At 46.2% G+C, this 25,481-nt stretch overlaps 1 protein-coding gene across 5 annotated transcripts in view; it reads right to left on the bottom strand.

Annotated features, from left to right (window-relative positions):
* LOC134353826 (lysosomal acid phosphatase-like) overlaps nt 1-25,481 on the bottom strand; it is an 82,135-nt gene that overhangs the window by 38,254 nt on the left and 18,400 nt on the right. For 2 of the 5 annotated variants that reach the window (XM_063062265.1, XM_063062266.1), the window contains exons 2-8: nt 25,098-25,193; nt 18,894-18,980; nt 17,490-17,642; nt 17,090-17,188; nt 8,542-8,628; nt 7,939-8,071; nt 2,065-2,156 (exon numbers count right to left, since the gene is read on the bottom strand). In XM_063062265.1, coding sequence (XP_062918335.1) covers nt 2,065-2,156; nt 7,939-8,071; nt 8,542-8,628; nt 17,090-17,188; nt 17,490-17,642; nt 18,894-18,980; nt 25,098-25,193 — 747 coding nt within the window. The remainder of the gene's footprint in view (nt 1-2,064; nt 2,157-7,938; nt 8,072-8,541; nt 8,629-17,089; nt 17,189-17,489; nt 17,643-18,893; nt 18,981-25,097; nt 25,194-25,481) is intronic. The other 3 variants (XM_063062269.1, XM_063062268.1, XM_063062267.1) reach the window with 2 other exon arrangements.

Here is a 25,481-nt window from a genome sequence, read left to right as displayed (position 1 = left end):
TAATTTGGTCTTTTCCTGCTGGCTATACAACCTGAACCTTTGCAAATCAAGTTATGTGCACAACAGCAATTTAAGGCACACAAGCGTTCATTCAAAATCAAGATCAAAGTCAAGGGAAATCTGACATTCTGCCGTGATGTCCTGCCAATGCCTTTATTGCTACCAAGGTTGAGATCTTGTAGTTAAATGCACTTAAGATCCCAGGGTGGCATCTCTTTCAAGGACAACTAACTCATCAAAACACAAGGGAAAGTACCTCACAAAGTTCCTAATCAGGAGTTAAAACACCCAACAAAATGATTTATCCACATCTCCTTCTCCTGGACAGCTTGGTCATACCAATGAGATAATTGATCTGGATGGTTTTCCCTAGAGGACAGCTTTTGATTAGTAAATCCTATGCATATAGTTAATATCTGGAATCATGCAGAGATTCTGACCTGAGGAATCTGAGTAACACTACCATCCGTCTGGCTCTCTCAAGCTTTTACCCTGTTAAATGCAAGGTTTTGCAGTGGCTGCTGCTCAAGTTAGGCTAGTCTCAAAAGTTCATCATTTACACAGACTAGTGAATACCTGGACCACTGCCTGGAGTGGTACTAAAGGCTAACGTAATAGGGACATTTAAGAGACTCTTGGATGGACACATGGATGCAAGAAAAAAAATGGGGGGGGTTATGGCTGTGTGGGAGGGAATGTTTAGATTGATCATAGAGTGGGCTTATATAGGTTGGCATAACATCGTGGACTGAAGGGCCTGTTCTGTGCCTTACTGTTTTATGTTCTCTTCTAATCATATGACTGTGTTTCAGCTCTGGTGCTGAAGTGATTTGTTATCTCCACAAACATTTAAAAAAATTGTCATGCAACCAATCCTGTTCCTCATCTGTGACTGACTCCCCCACCTACTGTGCAAGGTAGGGGTGACCTTCATACCAAATGCAGAGGGAAACTTTTCAATCCATCCACCTGCATGCAAAGTACAAGAGGCCAAAGTTCATTAAAATAAAGGTTGCTGAAAACTGTGCCATTCTAACATACACAAAGACATGCAGTGTCAGAAACTTCAAACATCATGGACATACTGTATCAATATTGAAGATAAAAAGATATTATATCACCCAGTCACTCCCCTACCATGCATCATGAATGATCCCCAAGTACTGGAGCATGTGGAGAAGATGCTAATGAAGATAGCTTTTTTCCCCAAATACTGGCAGATATCAGAAACATTGACAGAAATTGAAACAGTAGCTTTGGCACCACCACTATCAATTGAGAAGACCACAGAAATGCCAGCATCCTGCCTGAAGCAAGCATCACCACAGGTATCAAACACCAACCGTGCTGGGCTGGCACAGTAGCGTAGGGGTTAGCATGACATTCTTACAGCTCAGGGCATCAGAGTTCAATTCTTACATCCTCTGTAAGCAGGTTTGTACGTTCCTGCCCATGTGCGCATGAATTCTCTCTGGGTGCTCCGCTTTTCTTCCACAGTCCAAAGTCGTAGCTGCGTAGGGTAATTTGCTAGGGTTAAAATGGATGGGCTGCTGGGTGGCACGGCTCGGTGGCCTGGAAGGGACTGTTCTCTCAACATTTTGAGTACATTGAATGAGCACTACCTAAACAATTCTATATCCAGATCTCTGTGAAAGCTCACAAAGTTTCACACCAACAAACCTGCCACTGAAAATGTGGAAATGGTAGACAATTGTACAAGTCCGATCTCTCCACCCTCACCTCACATTTGAGACTCAAAGAGGTGGCTGTCAGCCAGTACAGCTCAGCCCACAACTTTAGCCAGCAAACAAGCTGGGTAAAGACCATTGTTGAGACTCCAGATCAGTTGCAAGCTCTGTTACTACACTGTATCCAAATGCTTCCAACAATCAGAAATAGGGATGCAGACAATAATTTGCTGGCTGTGCATTATGGAAGCTTCTCCGCTACCTCAACACACATGGGTCTGGACAGCAGTTGGAAATTGCATTCCCAACTGTCAGTTATTTACATTTCATCTACTCTGCCCACCTCCAGTTAACAGAGCAATCTAGAATGACTCACCGCTGAGTACATGATTAATTTGAGACTTGGCATGGGAGTAGACTCATTTACTGCCTGATTAATATTTTGCAGAATTCGTTTGAGAAGGACACCTGGAACAAGAACAAAGAATAAGACAGAGGACAAAAAAAAAACAACTGCAGCTCAGCTTAGGAGTTCATAAGTTTAAGGTTATTGGGTAGATAATTACTGAATGTGCACAGTGGGAGTATACAGAGGACAGCTCAGTATGGGGATGACCAGATACTTCAGGAGGAACCAACAAAGACTCAGCAGTATGGGACAGATCCTTCCGGCCCAATGAGCCACGTCACCCAGCTATTTAACCCTATCCTAATCATACAACAATTTACAATCACCAACTCACCTACTAATTGAAACTGGGACACCCAGAAGAAACCCATGCAGTCACTGGGCACACATACAAACTCCTTACAGACGGCGCTGGAATCCAGCTCCAAACTCTGCTGTCTCGAGCTCTAATAGTGTTGCACTAACCACTATGCTACCGTGGCACCCCTCAACTCCCCATGTGTCTATTGCTAGTTGCATCACTGTGAGACCAACAAAACTCAAGGAGCTGCCTGGTACCATCCCAGTGAACATCAGGATAGCTGAAAATCCCCTCATTCCCTATTCATTACCCTCTCCCACATATTTTTATCTACTCAATGCATTTTCCCCTGATGAATTTCCACTTATCAACCTATCAGCACCCTTTCTCCCTCATCTGGATTTGGGGGGATCCCTAATCCACGCCCCCCCCCCATCAGTCCAGTTCCATCCATCACCTACCAACCTCTCTCACCCCACTCTCTCACTTCTACGTAATAGCTACTGTCCCTCGATACTCAGTCCTGAGTCAGGATCTCAACCTAAAATGCGTGGCATACAACTTCCTTCTGGATGTAACAACTGGAGCTAGGAGCTCAATCAAGAATCGGCTGTGGTCCCATTGGATAGAAACACTTGCATAGAGGGTAAATAGGGAAATGCCACTCCTGTAAATTACACAGGAGGCAAATACTTGAGTCAAAACCTGATACCATTGTTTCCTTTAGAGCAGGAATTCCCAACATAAGAACATAAGAAATAGGAGCAGGAGTAGGCCATCTGGCCCACGAGCCTGCCGTGCCATTCAATAAGATGATGGCTGATCTGACCATAAACTCAGCTTCATCTACCTTCCTTTTCTCCATAACCCTTAATTCCCTTACTATTTAAAAACCTAACTGTACCTTAAATATATTTAGTGAAGAAGCCTCAACTGCTTCCTTCGGCAGAGAATTCCACAGATTCACCACTCTCTGGGAAAAACAGTTTCTCCTCATCTCCGTCCTAAACCTTCTCCCCTGAATCTTGAGGCAATGCCCCCTAGTTCTAATCTCACCTATCAATAGAAACAACTTTCCTACTTCTATCTTATCTATCCCTTTCAAAATTTTGTATGTTTCCATAAGATCCCCTCTCATTCTTCTGAACTCCAGAGAGTATAGTCCCAGGCAACTCAATCTCTTCTCATAGGTTAACCCCTTCTTCTCTGGAATCTGGTGAACCTCCTCTGCACTGCCTCCAAAGCCAGTATATCCCTCCTCAAGTATGGAGACTAGAACTGCACACAGTACTCCAGGTGCGGCCTCACCAGTACCCTGTAGATCTGCAGCATAACCTCCCTGCTCTTGAATTCAATCCCTCTAGCAATGAAGGCCAACATTCCATTTGCTTTCGTAATAACCTGTTGTACCTGCAAGCCAACTTTCTGCGATTCATGCACAAGCACTCCCAAGTCCCTCTGCACAACAGCATGCTGCAATCTTTCACTACTTAAATAATAATCTGCTCTTCTATTATTCCTTCCAAAGTGGATGATCTCTCATTTACCAATGTTGTATTCCATCTGCCAGACCTTGGCCCACTCAATTAACCTATCTATATCCCTCTGCAGACTCTCGACATCCTCTGTACAATTTGCTTTTCCACTCAGTTTAGTGTCATCAGCAAATTTTGCTACGCTACACTCAGTCCCCTCATCCAAATCATCAATGTAAATGGTAAACAGCTGCAGGCCCAGCACCGACCCCTGCGGCACCCCACTCACCACAGACTGCCAACTGGAGAAACACCCATTTATACCAACTCTCTGCCTTCTACTGGTTAACCAATCGACTATCCATGCCAATACACTTCCTCCGACTCCATGCATCCATATCTTCCGCTGCACTCATTATGTCCTCAAAGAACTCCAGTAAGTTTGTCAAACAGGACCTGCCCTTTCTGAATCCATGCTGCGTCTGTCTAATGGAACCACTCCTTTCTAACAAGCCTAGAGTTCTTTGAGGAGGTGACCAGGCATATAGATGAGGGTAGTGCAGTGGAAGTGATCTACATGGATTTTAGTAAGGCATTTGACAAGGTTCCACACGGTAGGCTTATTCAGAAAGTCAGAAGGCATGGGATCCTGGGAAGTTTGGCCAGGTGGATTCAGAATTGGCTTGCCTGCAAAAAGCAGAGGGTCGTGGTGGAGGGAGTACATTCGGATTGGGGGGTTGTGACTAGTGGTGTCCCACAAGGATCGGTTCTGGGACTTCTACTTTTGTGATTTTTATTAATGACCTGGATGTGGGGATAGAAGGGTGGGTTGGCAAGTTTGCAGACGACACAAAAGTTGGTGGTGTTGTGGATAGTGTAGAGGATTGTCGAAGATTGCAGAGAGACATTGATAGGATGCAGAAGTGGGCTGAGAAGTGGCAGATGGAGTTCAACCTGGAGAAGTGTGAAGTGGTACACTTTGGAAGGACAAACTCCAAGGCAGAGTACAAAGTAAATGGCAGGATACTTGGTAGTGTGGAGGAGCAGAGGGATCTAGGGGTACATGTCCACAGATCCCTGAAAGTTGCCTCACAGGTAGATTGGGTAGTTAAGAAAGCTTATGGGGTGTTAAGCTTTCATAAGTTGAAGGATAGAGTTTAAGAGTCACGAGGTAATGATGCAGCTCTATAAAAATCTGGTTAGGCCACACCTGGAGTACTGTATCCAGTTCTGGTCGCCTTACTATAGGAAGGATGTGGAAGCATTGGAAAGGGTACAGAGGAGATTTACCAGGATGCTGCCTGGTTTAGAGAGTATGCATTATGATCAGAGATTAAGGAGCTAGGGCTTTACTCTCTGGAGAGGAGGAGGATGAGAGGAGACATGATAGAGGTATTATATATTAAGAGGAATAGATAGAGTGGACAGCCAGCACCTCTTCCCCAGGGCACAGCTGCTTAATACGAGAGGACATGGCTTTAAGGTAAGGGGTGGGAAGTTCAAGGGGGATATTAGAGGAAGGTTTTTTACTCAGAGAGTGGTTGGTGAGATACGAGAGGACATGGCTTTAAGGTAAGGGGTGGGAAGTTCAAGGGGGATATTAGAGGAAGGTTTTTTACTCAGAGAGTGGTTGGTGCATGAGTCAGTGGTGGAGGCAGATACACTAGTGAAATTTAAGAGACTACCAGACAGGCATATGGAGAAACTTAAGGTTGGTGGCGGGGGGGGGGTATACGGGAGGCAGGCTTTAAGGGTCGGCACAACATTGTGGGCCAAAGGGTCTGTACTGTGCTGTACTGTTCTACGTTCTAAATGTTTCGCTATTTCTTCCTTAATGACAGCTTCAAGCATTTTCCCGACCACAGATGCTAAGCTAACTGGCCTATAGTTGCCTGTCTTTTGCCTACATCCCTTTTTTTAAAAAGTGGCATGACATTTGCTGTTTTCCAATTCGCCGGGACCTACCCAGGGTCTATAGAGTTTTGATAAATTATTACCAACGTGTCCACTATAACCTCCGCCAATTCCTTCAGCACCCTGGGATGCATCCCATCAGGACCAGGGGACTTATCTACCTTCAGGCCCTCTAGTTTGCTCATCACTATCTCTTTAGTGACAGTGATTTTATCGAGGTCCTCACCTCCCATTTCTTCCAATAACAACCTAGGGGTCTACAGACTCCTTGGCTAATGGTAAGGCTCCATGGTATAAAGAAGATTCTGAACCACTGCTTTAGAGACAACTCTTTAGTTTTCTCCAAAATAACCATCTTTGTTATTAGCTGTTGAATTACAGTTCTATCCTTTTGATTGCAAGTTCAGACAATAACTCCTATTTATTCGCCAACAGCACCTATAGCCCTTAATATAATTTCATTTAGCAACATTCCTTAGAGCATACACATGTATTGTTTGCCAAGAGACCCATTGTTATCCCTGTCAAAGCAACCTATTTGCTATGCAAGGTACTGACCAGATCCTCACCAGCATAGACAACTCCACTACATATAGAAACATAGAAAATAGGTGCAGGAGTAGGCCATTCGGCCCTTCGAGCCTGCACCGCCATTTATTATGATCATGGCTGATCATCCAACTCAGAACCCAGCCTTCCCTCCATACCCCCTGACCCCTGTAGCCACAAGGGCCATATCTAACTTCCTTTTAAACATAGCTAATGAACTGGCCTCAACAGTTTGCTGTGGCAGAGAATTCCACAGATTCACCACTCTCTGTGTGAAGAAGTTTTTCCTAACCTCGGTCCTAAAAGGCTTCCCCTCTATCCTCAAACTGTGACCCCTCGTTCTAGACCTCCCCAACATCGGGAACAATCTTCCCGCATCTAGCCTGTCCAATCCCTTTAGGATCTTATACGTTTCAATCAGATCCCCCCTCAATCTTCTAAATTCCAACGAGTACAAGCCCAGTTCATCCAGTCTTTCTTCATATGAAAGACCTGCCATCCCAGGAATCAATCTGGTGAACCTTCTTTGTACTCCCTCTATGGCAAGGATGTCTTTCCTCAGATTAGGGGACCAAAACTGCACACAATACTCCAGGTGTGGTCTCACCAAGGCCTTGTACAACTGCAGTAGTACCTCCCTGCTCCTGTACTCGAATCCTCTCGCTATAAATGCCAGCATACCGTTCGCCTTTTTCACCGCCTGCTGTACCTGCATGCCCACTTTCAATGACTGGTGTATAATGACACCCAGGTCTCGTTGCACCTCCCCTTTTCCTAATCGGCCACCATTCAGATAATAATCTGTTTTCCTATTTTTGCCACCAAAGTGGATAACTTCACATTTATCCACATTAAATTGCATCTGCCATGAGTTTGCCCACTCACCCAACCTATCCAAGTCACCCTGCATCCTCTTAGCATCCTCCCGACAAATACTATACTGGTCTCTACAAATCAAAACCAAATACTTTTGTTTGTCTGCAATTGACAAGGCAAGTAGCGAGCATGACTCTGCTATAACCTGGCGCTGCTGACATCATCACAGATCCTATCCCAATACAGAGAACTATATCCATATCAACAAATATTATTGCCAATTGACTAATATTCAGTGGAGTGAGTTGCATTTCATTAAAGCTTCTTCCCAATGTCTCAGCAAACCCAATCCCTCCAGCCTCTAACCCTCCTCTTCTATACCCATAGAAATGCATTTTCTTTTTAATTCAGCACCAACTTGCAACTCAGTCCCAACTTGCAACTCAGTCCCAGTCTTCTTAAAAATTTAGAAACTTAATTCAGCACCACTTTGCAACTTGGGAAAAGTTAGAGAGCAAATTAATCAGAGTGGGAGATCCAGGTGGAGGAGATCAGTTTGCTTCCTGTTTGTTAGGGAATAAGTCAGAAGCTGCTTTCTCTTCTGAACACTTTCACATCTCCCACGCTGCTGTCTGAGGGTCAAGTACCATTTTAGCTGGCTTGACAAGTTGGCTGGCAGTGGGCGGGGAGAATGCTGGGCACATGTCAGAAACAAGGAATCTCCAGTTCTGTAACTGCATCAACTGCCCCCTTCCATCGTGCACGACACTCCAAACACACACTCACCCCCTTGCAGCCTCGATTTCTCTTGTGTCTTGTGAAGTTGAAAGAATACTTCCATGCCAAAGTCATTCAGTTCTCTCATACGAGCCATCACTTCATGCGTAGCCCAGGAAGGCAAAGTGAAATTGTGAGTTTTCTGCCAAAGTAGGATTAAAATACAATGAAGTACATGTATTAGAGGTGAGCTTTCAAATGCATCTGCTAATCCATAAGATCTGCTTTTGATAGTGAATTATTTGTGAATAGTATTATTGCAAACCTAAGCAAAAGGAACAGATGAGAGGTCGTGGTAAAAGAGGGAAGGGAAGGGAAAGTGGAGGTTGAGAAAGATAAGTATTTGGATGCAAGCTGGGTGGCTGAAATTATTTCACTCATTCCAGTGTACTGTGTGAGATTTAGCTCAGAACATTAATGAGTGACGGCCAAAGGTTGGTGTCAGGTCAGCTGATCAAGGTCACTGTCAGTAGCAAAATCTATAGCATGCCCTTGGGGCAACTGAGATACTGTTGTAGAGTCAAGCTTCATTTCCTCAATGTAAGCAGCTTCCTGCCACAGGCTGGTGAGACAAACAGCAAGAGGGCCTGCATGCACGGACACAATACGCACCTCACAAAATAGAGTGTCGTAAACCTCCCATTCATTGTGCATCGTCACCTTCATCTTGGTGTTATTGGATACCATGTTCAGAAAATCCTAGATGGGATCAATGATGAAATGTCAGAAAGTGCAGCAATCCATTGTTTAGTGATGGGGAGGGGGGCCTCAGAGAGGTCACTGTTATATTTTGCTTCATTCGTGGAAAACGTTGCCAAGAGGATCAACAGTAAAACTCACTTCACAAGAGGGAGATCACAGAGAGGATCACAGTTAGCTCACCCATCAGTAAGCTGATCCATATACCTAGTCAACATACTGACCCAGACTCAACAGCCTCTGAAAAATGCTAACATTTCCTTGGTTCTGTGAGGGAATTAAGAACTAGCCCAGGTCAGTCAAGAGGGAATTAGTTACTAGGTTAGTCAGTACTGAACAGGAAACCAAATAGGCTGGTCAATAGGAAGCAACAAACCAGTACAAGACAGTCCATAGCAAACTATGGACTGGAGGGAACCAGAACAGATAGTCAAGATCAGTCCAGTCAGAATCATAAATAACAAAGCTTTTGAAGAGTGGGTTGATGCTTTCCTGAAAATGGCTTTCTCCAATATTTGGCCTTTGTTTCCAAATTGAACTACACTTGCTCACAACTCGTGAATTGAGAAAGTAAAATTATGCACATAAACAACATACAAAATTATACAAAAAGCCAAGCACCCTGTGGAATTATAACTTATACATGCTTGCACATGAAGCCACACTGTGGTAATGGTGATGTAATAGGTGTGGCAACAAACTGAAAGCTTTCCTTGAGGAGCTTGCTCCCGGTTAGATCAGATACTTGACAATAAGCAAAATACCAGTAAATGTCAGAAAGCCTTTCATCATACAGGTGACCTGCTCTGGAAGGAGAACAGCAGCCATTCATGTATGTACAATAGGATCTTTTAGTAGTTGCTTCTTTCATATGGATTTGTCCTGTGTATTCAGGATCAGCACTGTCCTTTGCCAAAAATGCTGGAATCAGATTGTTTAATCATTGACTTTGATGACATGAAATGTGTTGTTTTGCAGCAGCAGTACTGTGCAAAAATCACAAAATTAATAGTGACAAAATAACGCAAAAAAGGGATAGTGAGGTAGCATTCACGTTCTGTTCAGAAAACTGATGGGGTGAGATGGGATCACCGAGGCTCCAGACTCCAGTATCGCCTCTCTGACTGAGGTCACGTTCACGTTCTGTTCAGAAAACTGATGGGATGAGATGGAATCACCGAGGCTCCAGACTCCAGTATCACCTCTCTGACTGAGGTAGCATTCACGGACTGTTCAGAAAAGTGATGGGGAGGAGATGGAATCACTGAGACTCCAGGCTCCAGACTCCAGTATCGCCTCTCTGACTGAGGTCGCGTTCATGGACTGTTCAGAAAACTGATGGGGTGAGATGGGATCACCGAGGCACCAGGATCCAGTATCACCTCTCTGACTGAGGTCGCGTTCATGGACTGTTCAGAAAACTGATGGGGTGAGATGGGATCACCGAGGCACCAGGATCCAGACTCCAGTATCACCTCTCTGACTGAGGTCGCATTCATGGACTGTTCAGAAAACTGATGGGGTGAGATGGGATCACTGAGACTCCAGGCTCCAGTATCACCTCTCTGACTGAGGTCGCATTCACGTTCTGTTCAGAAAACTGATGGGGATGAGATAGGATCACTGAGACTCCAGGCTCCAGTATCGCCTCTCTGACTGAGGTCGCGTTCACGGACTGTTCAGAAAACTGATGGGGAGGAGATAGAATCACTGAGACTCCAGGCTCCAGACTCCAGTATCGCCTCTCTGACTGAGGTAGCGTTCACGGACTGTTCAGAAAACTGATGGGGAGGAGATAGAATCACTGAGACTCCAGACTCCAGTATCGCCTCTCTGACTGAGGTCGCGTTCACGGACTGTTCAGAGAAGTGATGGGGAGGAGATGGAATCACTGAGACTCCAGGCTCCAGTATATATATGTATATATATATATATGTATGGATTGGCTGGGATTTGCTTCCCACCAGACGTAAGAGGCTGAGGGATAACCTTATATAGAATTGTATAAAACTATGAAGGGCAGAGATAAAGTGAATTTGTCAGTCATTTTCTTAGGGTAGGGGAGTTTAAAAGTAGAAGGCATTAATTTAAGACCAGAGAGAATGATTTGAAAGGGATTTGAGGGGCAACTTTTTCCACACAGAGAATGATGTGAATAAGAGTGTGCTGCCAGAGAAAGTGGCAGAGATGGGTACTATTACAAATTTTAAAATACATTTTGCAGGTGCATGGATAGGAAGGTTTAGAAAGGCATGGGCTAATCACAGGCAAATGGGATGAGTTCAGGAAGATAATTAGGAAGCTAAAGAGCCCAACTCTTTCATTCTGACATAACTGTCTTGCTGTACAATTCAAATACTGTAATGCAAGAAACATCGTGGTTGGTTTGTGCACAGTAACCTCCCTAAAACAGCGGTGCAATCATAAACATCGGGTTTTAGTAACATGTGTATAAACAATAACTCAAGAACTTTAGACGCATCCTCCTGCTTTTTGAAATAACACAGCTGTCTAAGCTCACTTACTGGGGTGAGATTACGAGGAGGCAGCTGGCATGTGCACAGACTTGACCGAGACGGGATCAAAGTTCGAAGTAAAATTTATCAGAGTACATACAACACGCAACCCTGATATTCTTTTTCTGTTGGTATTCTAAACACATCTATAGAACAGTAACTGTAAACAGGATCAATGAAAGAGCAAGAGCATAGAAGACAAACTGTGCAAATGTAAATATTAATAAATAGCAATAAATAGCGGAGCATGAAATAAGATAAAGAGTCCTTAAAGTGAGACCATTGGTTGTGGGAACATTTCAATAGATGAGTGTAGTTTTGTTTAAGGGGTAGTAACTATTCTTGAACCTGGTGGTGAGCCCTGAGGCTCTTGTACCTTCTACCTGATGGCAGCAGTAAGAAAAGAACATGGCCTGGATGGTGAGGATCTTTTGAGTCCTGCTGAAGGGTCTCCACAACCTACAACTTTCAAGCACCCTGCAACTTATGTTCTCAGTATTATTAACTTCATTAAAAAAATTATTTGCCAATTTGTCGTCTTTTGCACTTTGTCATAATTTCTCACAATTTATATTGTATGCCTTGATTTTCCTTTTAATGCTGCAAGAAAATGAATCTCAAGATATATATAGAGACAAACATATTTTCATAATAAATTTACTTTGAATAAATTTCCTCTGAACTTTGATATCTGATGCATACAGATGAAGTTGTTAATATAAGCAAACCTTTCCACCTTCTCTAATCTTTAAGCAAGGACACTTCAGTGCCACTAGGTGGCTTGTGATAGTTGTGGCCTCATACTAGAATAGTAACAAGTGTGCAAATATCTTTGGTTATGTACAACAGAAGCAGTGCAAGGAAATAAATGGTGGAAATGCATGGGTTTCAGACGACACAGTTACGTGAAAATTCCATAAGGTTAACGTGATCCAGAGCAGCGAATTGGCATTTTAACTTATCAGAGTACTGAGAGCCACCAGGGAGAAAGGAATCTCATTGCTTCCATTATAATATCAGGTAGGGGGCTTCAGGGGGCAGTGAAATGGAAGGAGATAAGGTTTGGATTTATGGTTGAAGTCTGAAGAAACTTTTGATACTTTCTGATAACTATTCACAGGAAGTGAATAATTATTCATAGTGCAGGAATGGAGAGACAATTAAAAGGAGCACTGGAGGAGTTTACACTCACAGTTGGGAGGAGATATTAAACCACAATTTTCACCTGTGGCTGTATCTGAATCAGCATTTCAAATTCATTATAACTTCTGAAGCAGCAACTTGCATGTGCTCTTGAATGTGCATTAACTTTATGTGACATTGGTCTTGCACGTACACTTGAGATCAGACCTCTAACATCAAATTTAGTCTCACTGTGATAAAAGGTTGCCTACAGTTCCCCTGATACCAAATCTCTAAGAAGCCAGGCTATGTTACAAGTAGGAGTTCCACCAGGTGAAGCAACAGCTGCGACCACACTCAGTTTTGGGCAGTGTCTCTGCCTTTGGGATTATACTAATACCAAGATCTCACTAATTTAAAAAAAAGCCAAGCCACATTTAAATCAACTTGTCATCTGCAAACAGGCACCTGAATAGGTTCTTTTAAGTGAGTTGGCAAAAGCTTGGGAAGGAATCCAGAGATTCATGGAAACAAATATACAAAAGATGAAGTCACACAGCAACAGTGAGAACGAGATATTAAAAACAAAAGAACAGACAGTCCTCATGCTAAAGTACACTGTGATATAGTAAAATATAATAACTGTAAGAGACACATTAAAGTGTATTCTTTAAAATAAAACAAACCGTGTGAAAATTGGATTCAGTGTCATAGAGCAGTCTATTGAAGATGGAGAATCCTGTACAGGCATGTAATACACCAAGGAAGCTGATTCATTTATTCATCTCCTTTCCAGGACTAGTGAAAACAATCCACCAAAAAGAGGTGGCCACAACTAGACAGGTGATGCTGAATCACTGTCCCAGAAATATAAAAGGAACTTTTGCTCTTCTCCTCCAGAGCAGGGAAAAAAACATTCTATGTTAAGTTGGCAACTGAAAAGAGGTGGACTGTTTCATTTACAGGTGTCCCCGGCTTTTTGAACGTTCGCTTTACGAAACCTCACTGTTACGAAAGACCTACATTAGTACCGTTTTCGCTAACTGAAGATGTTTTCACTGTTACGAAGAAAGTCAGCACGCGAAAAAAATCAGTGCGCAATAAAAGGCAGCGTGCCGTGCACCCCGGGCAGCCGCTCTCCCCCGGATTCGGAACTGCATTCTCGCCGGCATTGCTTAAACACGTGCCTGTGAGCAGCCGTTTGCAAGATGAGTTCTATGGTATCGGAAACGCCTGAAAGACACTTAGTGTAAAACTAGACATAATTAAGCGTTTTGATCGTGGTGAACGAAGTAAGGACTAAGTGAGTTTGGCTTGTGGAAACTGACGAAGATGATGTTGAAGAGGTTTTGGCATCCCATGACCAAGAACTGATAGATGAAGAAGCTGATGCAATTGGAAGAGGAAAGGATAACAATCGAAACCGAATGAGTAATGATAAAGTACGACTTAAATTTTGAAAGGGTACGTTGGTTTAAGGCATATTTGCAGGATGATTTGAGTGCTTACAAAGAACTGTATGATCTAAAAATGCGCGAGACTCAGCAGTCAAGCAAGCCTTCCACATCAGCCACAGCAGACAACGAACCTTGACCTTCGACATCGAGGCAGGCAGAGATAGAAGAAGATGAGCTGCCTGTCCTGATCGACGATGAGATGACACCCCAGTGTCCCACCACCCAGGCCACAGACAGATACCGATTCGCGGAGAATACAGCAGTAGCCGGGAGGCACACAGCACATCTTTAAGAAAAAAGCCAAAATAAACATGCTAATTAATTAGGTGCCACCTGACATGTAATTGTCAGCCCAGCTCAGAGGCGATGCAATCGGCACTGATCTGGGTCGACAATTACGTGCTGGGCGGCACTTAATTAATTAGCATGTTTATTTTGGCTCTTTTCTTAAAGATGTGCCGGATACGTCCCGGCTACTGCTGTACCACTGCAGGCTTCGTGGCAACGTATCGCTCGGTGGCCTGGAGGGTGGGGGCCACTGCACCACCCAAACTCCGACAAGTCTAACACACCATCATCAGTGTGCTCTGCGCTTTCCCAATTCCGGTAAGTGATATTACACTGTACATACATTATTTCTACTTTATATCAGCTGTGTATTTTTACGTGTTATTTGGTATGATTTGGCAGCTTCATAGCTTAAAGGTTACTGGAGAGCACATGCGCTGTGTTTTTGCCGACGGCGCTTGCGTGAGATTTTCGCTATGGAGAACAGTGCCGGCAATGATTGTGGAAAAGTATCTCTACTTTACATAGGCTGTGTATTTATCATATCATTCCTGCTTTTACTATATGTTACTGTTATTTTAGGTTTTGTGTGTTATTTGGCATGATTTGGTAGGTTATTTTTGGGTCTGTGAATGCTCACAAAATTTCCCCATATAAATAAATGGTAATTGCTTCTTCGCTTTACGACATTCCAGCTTACGAACCGTTTCATAGGAACGCTCTACCTTCGGGTGGCAGAGGAAAACCTGTATCTGGCATATCAATCTATCAATCCAAAGGACAAATATAGCCTCAAATAAGCATGACCTGTGGCCCAACATGAATAGTCATGCAGAAAATCCAGAAATTATGTACTTAAATCCCAGACCACAAATTTCAGGATGTCTACCAAGGAAGCAGTTTTGGTGTTGTCATTAAACGGAGACTGCTAGTGTCTCAAATTTGAATGTAAAAAAGACTCTAAGGCATCATTCAATTGCAAGTAGCAAACTTCGTCCTGGTGTTATGGTGAACAGTCAGCCTTCAAACTTTGGATTTTGACGTGCGATGGGATTACAATTTGTAAGTGGATGTCACATACTACAGCTAGACTTTGTTACAAATGCCCTATACTCACCATTTATTGTTCAGTAGTTCTTACCTTTCTCCTCCAGTTAGCGCCATCAATTTCAGCATTCATTTTTTCCCCCACTTTCTATCAAAGTTGATGAACTTCCCTCTCCAGTTCTCAATCCCTCTTTCCCTTCATCCCAATTCTTCTTTCCCTAGATTCTTACATTTCCTAGTTATGGTGAAAGGTCATCCATGAAACAAATTCAGTTTCATTCCCAAATAGCTTGAAAGGTTAAAGAGTATTTTTAGAATGTTTTTACAGCACTCAAGATGCTGATGGAGCTGGTGGAATATTCAACAAAAAAATGCCCCGTCCTAGAAAATAAATCAAACATGGTAGGAGTAGAATAATAATAAATAACAGTCCACTGGAATGCTTTCTTAAACATACAAGATCATAGGATTATAGCCGTCTTTGAAGTATCACCCAATGCATTTCAGGTGGAGGTTTGTGAGACAGGCTTAACTGATCCTTTGGCTTCAGGTAGGCAGGAATAGCTACAGGACACAAGATTAAAAAACAACAAAACAAGATTTTGGGTGAATTGAAAGGTTTTGAAAACATGATTAAAAGGATAAAATGTAGCTGCAAATAAGTGGTTTGTTGAATACAAATGACCTTAGAAGAAATGTGGCATGATTAATTAGATCTTTAATTATGATTTGATCCTGATTTTCAGTTGGCCAGTAAAAAATAAGGAACTCAATTCAGGAAGCATCTGGAGGAAATCAAAATGAGAAATTCTACAGACACTGGAAATCCAAAGCAACACACACAAAATACTGGAGGAACACAGATCAGGCAGCATCAATGGAAGTGAATAAACAGTTGTTGTTCATTCCCTCCTTTCCTCCCGGTGCTTACCCCTGCAAGTGGTCTAAGTGCTACACCTGCCCATTCACCTCTTTCCTCACCTCCCTTCAGGGCTCCAAACTGTACTTCCAGGTGAGGCAACACTGTATATGTGAATATGCTAGTGTGACTTATTGCGCCCGGTGCTCCCGATGTAAACCTCTTCTACATTGGTGAAACCCGTCGAAAATTGGGGGACTGCTTTGTTGAGCATTGCCGCACAATCCGCCACACGCAGAACATTCCGGTGGCCAAACATCTTAATTTTGATTCTCATTCTGACATGATAGTCCATGGCCACCTCTTGTGCCAAGATGAGGCCATGCTCTGGGTACAGGAAGCAACACCATATATTCCACCTAGGTAGCCTCCAAACTAATAACAATTTCTCCCTCTGGTTAAAAAAAAAAAATTCTCTCCCTCCCTCCCACCCCTCCTTTACTCCCCACTCTGACTTTTTACCTCTTTTCATCTACCCATCATTTCCCCCGGGTCACCCCCTACTTTCCTTTCTCCTATGGTCCACTCTCTCTCCTATCAGATTTCTTCTCCAGCCCTAGACTTTTCCTACTCCCCTGAGTTCACCTATCACCTTCCAGCTGGCCTCCTTCCCGTCCCCCACCTTTTTATTCTGCTGGCTTCCCCCTTCCTTCTCAGTCCTGAAAAAGGGCCATGGTCCAAAATGTTAACTGTTTGTTCATACCCATAGAGTTCCCCAGCATTCCATGCCTGTTCCTCTGGAGGAACTCAGCAAGCCTCACCCATCTTTCTCCTCACTTTAGAACTGGATGATGTATTTCATATTTAACTATTTTCAGAGTACAATAATTACCAAGTTGTGATTTTTAAGCTCAATATTTGACTGGCTTCCTTGCATATGCTTGAGCAAACTAGTGATCACGTAATTTACAGGCGTCAAGGGGCTTAACTACAACAATGCCTACTTTATTTTAAAATCTACCTAATTGACTGTTTAAGCGCAAAGGGCATGAAGCATGTTGTATATTGTACAAGTGCAAAACTACTTGATCAAGCTGAAAATTTGCACATAATGCTCAGACACATATATGCATTAGATACTAATATGTTCATGACACATCTTTGATACTTGCCGTATTTTTCTGTATTTTTTCGCGAACTTCTCTGCTGTTCATCGTCTCTTCCAGCAACTTTTGAAACCGGGGACAGTTTTTTAGTGGGAACTTGAGAAACTGGGGGGGGGGGGGGGTAAAGAAAACAAAACATATTCAAATATTCATTAGATGAAAGTGGCTAAAGATTTAAGTTATGCCAAAGTAAGCTGATGGAAGAACACACAAACCTGCCCTAAAGAGCAACCACCTACACCACCCCAGTGAGTATTACAGGATTAAGAATTATGGCACAAGGAATGGAGCACACATACTATAGTGAGAATAACCTTGTCCTATGGATAGTGTATCTCACATTATCCCACAACATGAATCCTTCCACACTCAACATTGCTTTCCTTATACTCCATATGACACTTGCCTTGTCTTGTTCCACAGGCACTGTATGCACAGGAACTGGTTGCCACCTTAAGTCAGGATGGAAGACCTGATGCCCTTGCAGATGGTACAGACCCGCCAGATTCACTTGAGCACTCATTAGAGTCCGGTCAATATCTGTGCTCTGAACATAAACCTACAAAGAGAGAAAAATCACACAGATATATACTACACATGCTCTCAATAACCCAGCAGTTGGCTGACGTGGTAAAAGGAACTATGCCTAATACCTGTACACCTACACCCAAGAAAGCCTACTCAAAGGAGCTGAGACTGAGATCGTCCCAGTCATAGTTAGACCGTTCAAGGACAGGCTCTTTGGCCCACTTGTCTGTTCCATCCAAGTTGCCCACCTGAGCCTGTAACAGGCACTAAATTTCCCCACGTTTTTAATACATGTACCTGTCCAAATGTTGTAACTATATCCACCTCTACCACCTTTTCTGGCAGGACATTTCATTTACCCACCACCTTCTGCGGCAAAAGATGCTCCCCCCATGATCCCCTTTAAATCTCTCCCTCACACCTTAAGCCTGTGCCCTCAAGTTTTGGGCTCCATTCATTCCTTTGAGAAAATGACTAGCCATTCACTTTATCTATCCCTCGAGATTTGACATCTCTATAAAGTCACCTCTCTGCCTTATATATTCCAAGCTAAAAAGCCCCAGCTTAACCAGCTTCACATAATAACGGAAGCCTTTCACTCCTCCTATCATCCTTGAAAATCGTTTCTGAAACCTTTCCAGCTTAATAGCATCCTTCCAATAGCCAGACAATTATAACTGAATACACTTCTCCAAGTGTAGCCTCACCAACATCTTACACATTTGTAACATGAAGTCCCAACTCTTGTACTCAACGCTGCGGCCAAAAGCCTTCTTTACCACCCTGTCAGATGAACAAGCGTGGAATGAAGGGAGATGGACCACGTGCAGGCAAATCGGAGTAGTTCGATGTGGCATCATGGTTGGCATTGGCATTGTGGGCGTGGGCCTATTCTGGTGCTGTTAAATGTTCGATGTTCACTTTCTAGTTCCACTCCCCTCAGAACACACCCTCTGCTACCCCAACATACAGTTCTGTTCACTTTCCACACACGGTCTCAAGTAGCTCAACCCACACCTCATCCCGCAACTCCAAAAATTCTCCAGTTACACACTCCCCAAGTTCTAGCCTGAGCCCTTTGCATTTTGCTCCCCCTCCCCCCCGCACCTCCAGTCCCTTTCTCCCACTTTCTCAACTGCCTCACCCCTGGCTCCAGCGTTCCCCTCCCCAATTCTCCTCTCCTATGCCCACCTCCCTCTCCCCTCTCCCACCCAGGCTCGCAGTAATACCTTCCAGGCCCCAAAGCCCACACAAACTTTTGCCTCTTTAATCAGCTGCTCACCTCATGCCGGTCATAAGAGGAGTTGAGGAAGGTATTGTAGCGATGCCGTAAATACTGGCCCAGGGCATAGTGCTGCTTCATTCCAACCTACACAGCAGTGGCAGAAAATCCCAGCCGTTAACAGAGGAGAAAGAGCAGCAAAGGTAAAGACATTACTTTGATACTATAACTTTATATTAGTAAGTGGTCTCCCTGACCACTAACACACAAAATCTACTCCCCTCAGTTTTGCTTTAATGTCCTCACATGGATGTACTCACGCTTATGGGATTGTCTTTGGAAAAGGTGCTGCCACACGTGTGTTCGCTCCCCAAATGCCGATTCTAGATTTGTAACATTCCAACAGTGAGATCCAGCTCAGTACCTATCAGCTTGAAAACCCAAATCCAGTCCCACCTATTTCAGGGCCACTCCACCAGTAGCTTGGTAAACGTGTATAACGTATGAATTAGGCATCAACAAGACCTAGTTCTATCTCAGTAATTATTCATGGCCAACACAGTGACTGGGGTGTCAGAATAAGCCCCAGAGTAGATGGTGACTGCTTTAAATACCGCGGCTCAGACACTTATTGTGTGCTACCACCTGAGCAGTGCATCACACAGTAGGTTCACCTGCACTCCCAACACATCTGGAGCAGGCATTTGGGGAACGAACACGTGTAGTGGCACCTTTTCCAAAGACAATCCCATTGAGGACAAAAAGCAAAATTGAGGGGAGTAGGATTTTGTGTGCTAATGATCAGGGTGACTGGATCACAGTTACTAATATAAAGTTATAGTATCAAAGTTCAAAGTAAATTTATTAGCAAAGAACATATATGTTGTGGCAGCCTGCACATGCGGGACTCGAACCGCCATTGGGAGCTGTGGGCAGACACGCAGTAGCGCATTTGGAACTACCTGCTCGGGGCGGACCTTCCAGGGACAGTGACGTCACGTCCATCCCGTGGGTCGCAGGGGCCCCTGGGAGAGGAAGATTTAAGCGCGTGATTTTGAATCAAAAAGGCGTTCGAGTTCAGCTGTCTCTGCCTCGGTGTGTTTCTTTAGTAGCGCGTTTGCACGTGAGTACATTGGTGACCCCCCAGTGACTCAGCGACCAGCCATGAGTTTGAGCAACTCACACAGCGCAGTCTCTCTGAAGCTCCTGACTTTCTGGGCCACTCAGCCCCATGTTTGGTTCGAGCAGGCTGAGGCCCAGTTCAATATCAGGGACATCACAGCCGACGCCACGCGGTACTACTATGTGGTCAGCACGCTCGACCAGGAGACGGCACGCCGGATCATCGACTTCCTACGCCAGCCACCAATGGAAGACAGGTACACTGAGCTTAAGGCGCTCCTGATTTCCTTCGGAATCTCCCGCCGCGAACGGGCCGCGCGGCTCCTACACATGGACGGCCTGGGCGACTGCACACCATCCGAGCTCATGAATGATATGCTGGCGCTCATGGATGGCCATAAGCCGTGCCTTTTATTTGAACAGTCGTTCCTCGAGCAAATGCCAGAGGACATTTGCCTCCTCCTGGCGAGTGAGGATTTCAGCGACCCACGCAGGGTCACGGCTAAAGCAGACGTCCTTTGGCAGAGCAAGCAACGTGGAGCAGGCTCCACTGGCCTAGCCACGATCGCACGCCCCAAAGCCCAGGCCCCGCAACTGAAGCCATCGAGACCCATGGGGGAAAAAGACGAAAGTTCAGAACAACGGTGTTTCTATCACCAAAGATGGGGCTCAGGCACACACCACTGCCGTCCACCATGTGCTTTTCCGGGCTACGACGGCTGGCCACCAAGACAGCCTCCTGTACCTCTGGGACCAACATTCCGGGCAGCGCTTCCTGGTAGTCACCGGGGCCGAAATCAGCGTACTCCCCCCCTCGAACATGGACACTCGTAACGTGGTCCCAGGCCCTGAACTCATCGCTGCAAATGGCACCAGTATTCAGACATACGGCCCGTGAACCATCTCACTGCATTTCGGGTCCAGCCGTTTCACTTGGACTTTCACGTTGGCAGCGGTGTCACAGCCACTACTAGGGGCAGATTCCCTACGAGCCAACTGCCTCCTGGTCGACCTAAAAGGCCGGCGTTTGGTCCACGCCGAGATGTTCCAGACTTTCCAGCTCGGAGAAGCCAAGCTACCGGCCCTCCACCTGGATTCCGTGACCCTCTCGGGTAATGAATTCACCAGGGTGTTGGCGGAATTCCTCTCCATAGTCACCCCGCAGTTCTCCACGGCCGACCCCAAGCACGGTGTGCAGCACCACATCCCCACGCAAGGATCGCCGCTGCACGCCCGAGCTCGCAGGCTCCCACCCGACAAGCTCCACCTCGCCAAGGAGGAGCTCCGTAAGATGGAAGAGATGGGAATTGTATGCCGCTCAGACAGTCTGAGGGCATCCCCGTGCACACGGTGCCCAAGTCCGCAGGAGGATGGAGGCCCTGTGGAGACTACAGAAGGCCTCAACGACGCCACAACCGCCGACAGATACCCGGTACCCCACATCCAGGACTTCATGGCAAACCTGCACGGAGCGACCATCTTCTCGAAAATCGACCTGGTCAGGGGATGCCATCAGATCCCAGTGCACCCCGACGACGTGCCCAAGACAGCCCTCATCACCCCATTCGGCATGTTCGAATTCCTGAGGATGGCTTTCGGTCTCAAGAATGCAGCCCAAACTTTCCAAAGGCTCATGGACTCAGTGGGACGCAGCCTGGATTTCGTTTTCATTTACTTGGACGATATCCTGGTGGCCAGCAGTTTGCACCAAGAGCATGTGGCACATTTGCGCCAGCTCTGCCAACGTCTGAGTGACCACGGACTGGCAATCAATCCGGAGAAGTGCCAGTTCGGGCTGACGGAGATCGACTTCTTGGGCCACAGAGTCAACCGACATGGCGCAGTTCCCCTACCGGACAAGGTCCAGGCCATCCGCCAGTTCCCCAAGCCCAGCACGGTCAAGGGCCTGCAGGAGTTCGTAGGGATGGTCAACTTTTATCATCGGTTCGTGCCGGCGGTGACACGCATCATGAGACCCTTGTTCAGCCTGATGGCCGGCAAGGCCAAAGAGGTGGCACGGGACGCGGAGTCCACGGAGGCATTCGAGCAGGCCAAGGAGGCACTGGCAAAGGCGGCCCTCCTAGTGCACCCGAGAGTCGATGTACCCACGGCACTCACAGTCGACGCTTCCGATACGGCAGTCAGCGGAGTCGAGGACCAGTGGCGACCACTCGCTTTCTACAGCCGGCACCTACGGCCACCAGAGGTGAAGTACAGCGATTTCAACGGAGAGTTGCTAGCGCTCTACCTGGCTGTCCGGCATTTCCGGTACTTCCTCAAGGGAAGTGAGTTCACCACTTATACGGACCACAAGCCCCTCACCTTCACACTGGCCAAGGGATCGGACCCATGGTCAGCTCGGCAGCAGAGGCACCTGTCCTTTATTTCAGAATTCACCACGGACATCCGCCACATCGCAGGGAAGAACAACGTCGTTGCCGACACACTGTCTCGCCCCTGCCTCCACTCAGTAGGGATATTGTCCTCAGGAACAGACTACGCAGCACTGGCGGAAGCACAACGGTCGGACACCGAGATCCCAGCTTACCGCACTGCCGTTTTGGGGCTCCAGTTGGAGGATGTTTCCATCAGCCCGGCAGCGGATCGACTCCTGTGCGACGTGTCTACCGGCAAACCCCGACCCGTGGTACCAGCAGCCTGGAGGCGTCGGGTGTTTGACACGCTGCATGACCTGGCCCACCCGTCTATCCGGGCGTCCATCAAGCTGGTAGCGGACAGATTCGTCGGGCACAGTTTGCGCAAACAGGTCGGACACTGCGCCAGGAGCTGCGTACACTGCCAGACCGCCAAAGTCCAGTGGCACGTGAAGGCTCCCCTCCAGCAGTTCCAGCCCACGCACAGGAGGTTCCAACACATCCACGTGGACATCGTCAGCCCGCTGCCAGTCTCCCGGGGCACCAGGTATATCTTTACCATAGTAGACAGGTTCACCAGATGGCCGGAAGCTGTACTGCTGGCAGACACGTCCACTGAGTCCTGCGCCAGGACGCTCATTGCAAACTGGATCGCCAGGTTCGGCCTCCCAATGGACATCACCTCCGACAGAGGGGCGCAGTTCACGTCTGGTTTGTGGACAGCACTGGCGCAGCTCCTGGGCACCCAACTGCATCACACCACAGTGTACCATCCCCAGTCCAACGGTTTGGTAGAACGATTCCACCGGCATCTCAAGTCGGCCCTGATGGCGCACCTCAGGGACCCCAACTGGACAGATGAGCTTCCCTGGGTCCTACTGGGCATTCGCACAGCCCCCAAGGAGGACCTGGGCACCTCCTCAGTGGAATTGGTCTATGGTGCCCCCCTGACTGTCCCAGGAGAGTTTGTACCAGACGCCCGAGGTTCGGAAGAAACTCCAGCAGCGGCGCTAACAAGGCTGCGGGACAAGATAGGGACCCTGGCACCGGTCCCAACCTCCAGGCATGGTCCCACGCCATCTTCACCCCTAAAGACCTCCCAGACTGTGAGTATGTTTTTATTTGCAGGGGCATGCACAGGTCACCTCTACAGCAGCCGTACGAGGGACCCTTCTAGGTGATCTGGCACAACGGAACCACGTGTGTCGTGGAGGTGGGTGGCTGGGAAGAGACTTTTACAGTGGACCGCCTCGAACCGGCGCACTTGGACATTGAGCAACCGGTGAGGGTACCTGCACCGCGCCAGCGAGGCTGGCCACCCAGACAGGGGACTCCACTCCACCGATGGACATTTCTGGGGGGGGGCGGCGGCCCGCATGCGCGGGACTCGAACCGCCATCGGGAGCTGCGGGCAGACACGCAGTAGCGTGTTTGGAACTACCTGCTCGGGGCGGACCTTCCGGGGACAGTCTGATGTCACATCCGCCCCGTGGGCCACAGTGGCCCATGGGAGGGGAGATTTAAGCGCACGGTTTTGAATCAGTAAAGGCATTCTGAGTTCAGCTCTCTCTGCCTCCGTGTGTTTCTTTAGTACTGTGTTTACGCGCGACTACAATGTCACCATATAAAACTCTGAGATTCATTTTCTTGTGGGCATTCTCAAATCTATAGATTAATAACCATAACAGATTCATGAAAGACTGCCCAGCTGGACAGTCAACCAGAGTGCAGAAGACAACAAACTGTGCAAATACAGAAAGAACTAATAACTATAAACAAGTGCTAAATATCGAGAACATGAGGTGAAGAGTCCTTGAAAGTGAGTCCATTGGTTCTGGGAACATTTCAATGATGGGGCAAGTGAAGATCAGTGAGGTTATCCCCTTTGGTTCGACAGCCTGACGGTTGAGGGGGGAAATAACTGTTGCAGAACCCGGAGATGTGCGTTTTGAGGCTCCCTGATGGCAGCAGTGAGATGACAGCATGTCCTGGGTGGCGGGATCCCTGATGATGGATGCTGCTTCCCCGCAACAGTATTTCATGCCAATGTGCTCAATGGTCAGAAGGGCTTTACCTGTGATGGATTGGGCCGTATCCACTACTTTTTGTGGGATTTTCCATTCAAGGGCATTGGTGTTTCCATTCCAGGCTGTGATGCAGCAAGTTTGTGGAAGTTTTAGATGTTATGCTGAATCTCTGCAAACTCCTAAGGAAGCAGAGGTGCTGGTGTGCTTTCCCCGCAATTGAACTTACGTGCTGGGTCCAAGACAAATCCTCCGAAATAATAACAGAGGGACTTAAATCACCATGAAAGTTACTGTATACCCTGGGTAACAACAGGAACTGGAAAACAGAAATAAACAGACATGGCAACAGACTAAGAGATTCTATAGATGCTGGAAATGTTAAGTAACACACACACACAAAATGCTGGAGGAACTCAACAGGTCATCTATGAAGGGCAATAAGCAGTCAACATTTTGAGCCAAGACCCTTCATTAGGATTCATGACAACAAAACTTGTTAGGCTCCTAGCTAGGCCACTGGACACATCAGACTTCTGACATATGGCAGCCTAGAGAGAACCTGAAGAGAGACAGTAGCAGTCTTACAGGATGGGCAGGAACAAAGGACTAAATGAGGAACAGACCGATTAAGAAGGAGCATTTTCAGCAGACAGAAGTGAAAAATGGCAAGATGCAGGAGTAGTGTGATGGAGGGGAAAAGGCAGAGGGGTGCAAAGCACCAATAAGGAGGCATTTCCTACCACAGTAAGCTGTGCAAAGCCTTCAGGCCAGTCTTTCTCTGTATATGGATCGGCTGGATACGCTTGGATAGGAGATCGGTCACCATGACGATAGATCTGAGGAAACAAGTCATTGCTAATAAAATCTACTCTGTGTAATCTGGATTTATCATAACTTAATCTTAGCCCAACAGGCATGATAACTAAGCAGGAAACAAACTGCAATGAGCGCGTGAACAGAATCTGGGCAGAGAGGAGGAGGAAAACACAGGCTCAGTGTGAAGGGAATGTTTACTACTTCCATTCGTAAAAAGAGGATGTCTATGTTGTTCAGAATCTCTTCTCACCACTACTGGGATGACATGCCATCAAGAAGTTGAACCTCATTGCAAGGTTGGATTCCCT

The sequence above is a fragment of the Mobula hypostoma genome, chromosome 11 (genome assembly GCF_963921235.1).
Source record: "Mobula hypostoma chromosome 11, sMobHyp1.1, whole genome shotgun sequence".
NCBI lineage: Eukaryota > Metazoa > Chordata > Chondrichthyes > Myliobatiformes > Myliobatidae > Mobula > Mobula hypostoma.
This window is presented reverse-complemented; position numbering and strand designations above follow the sequence as displayed.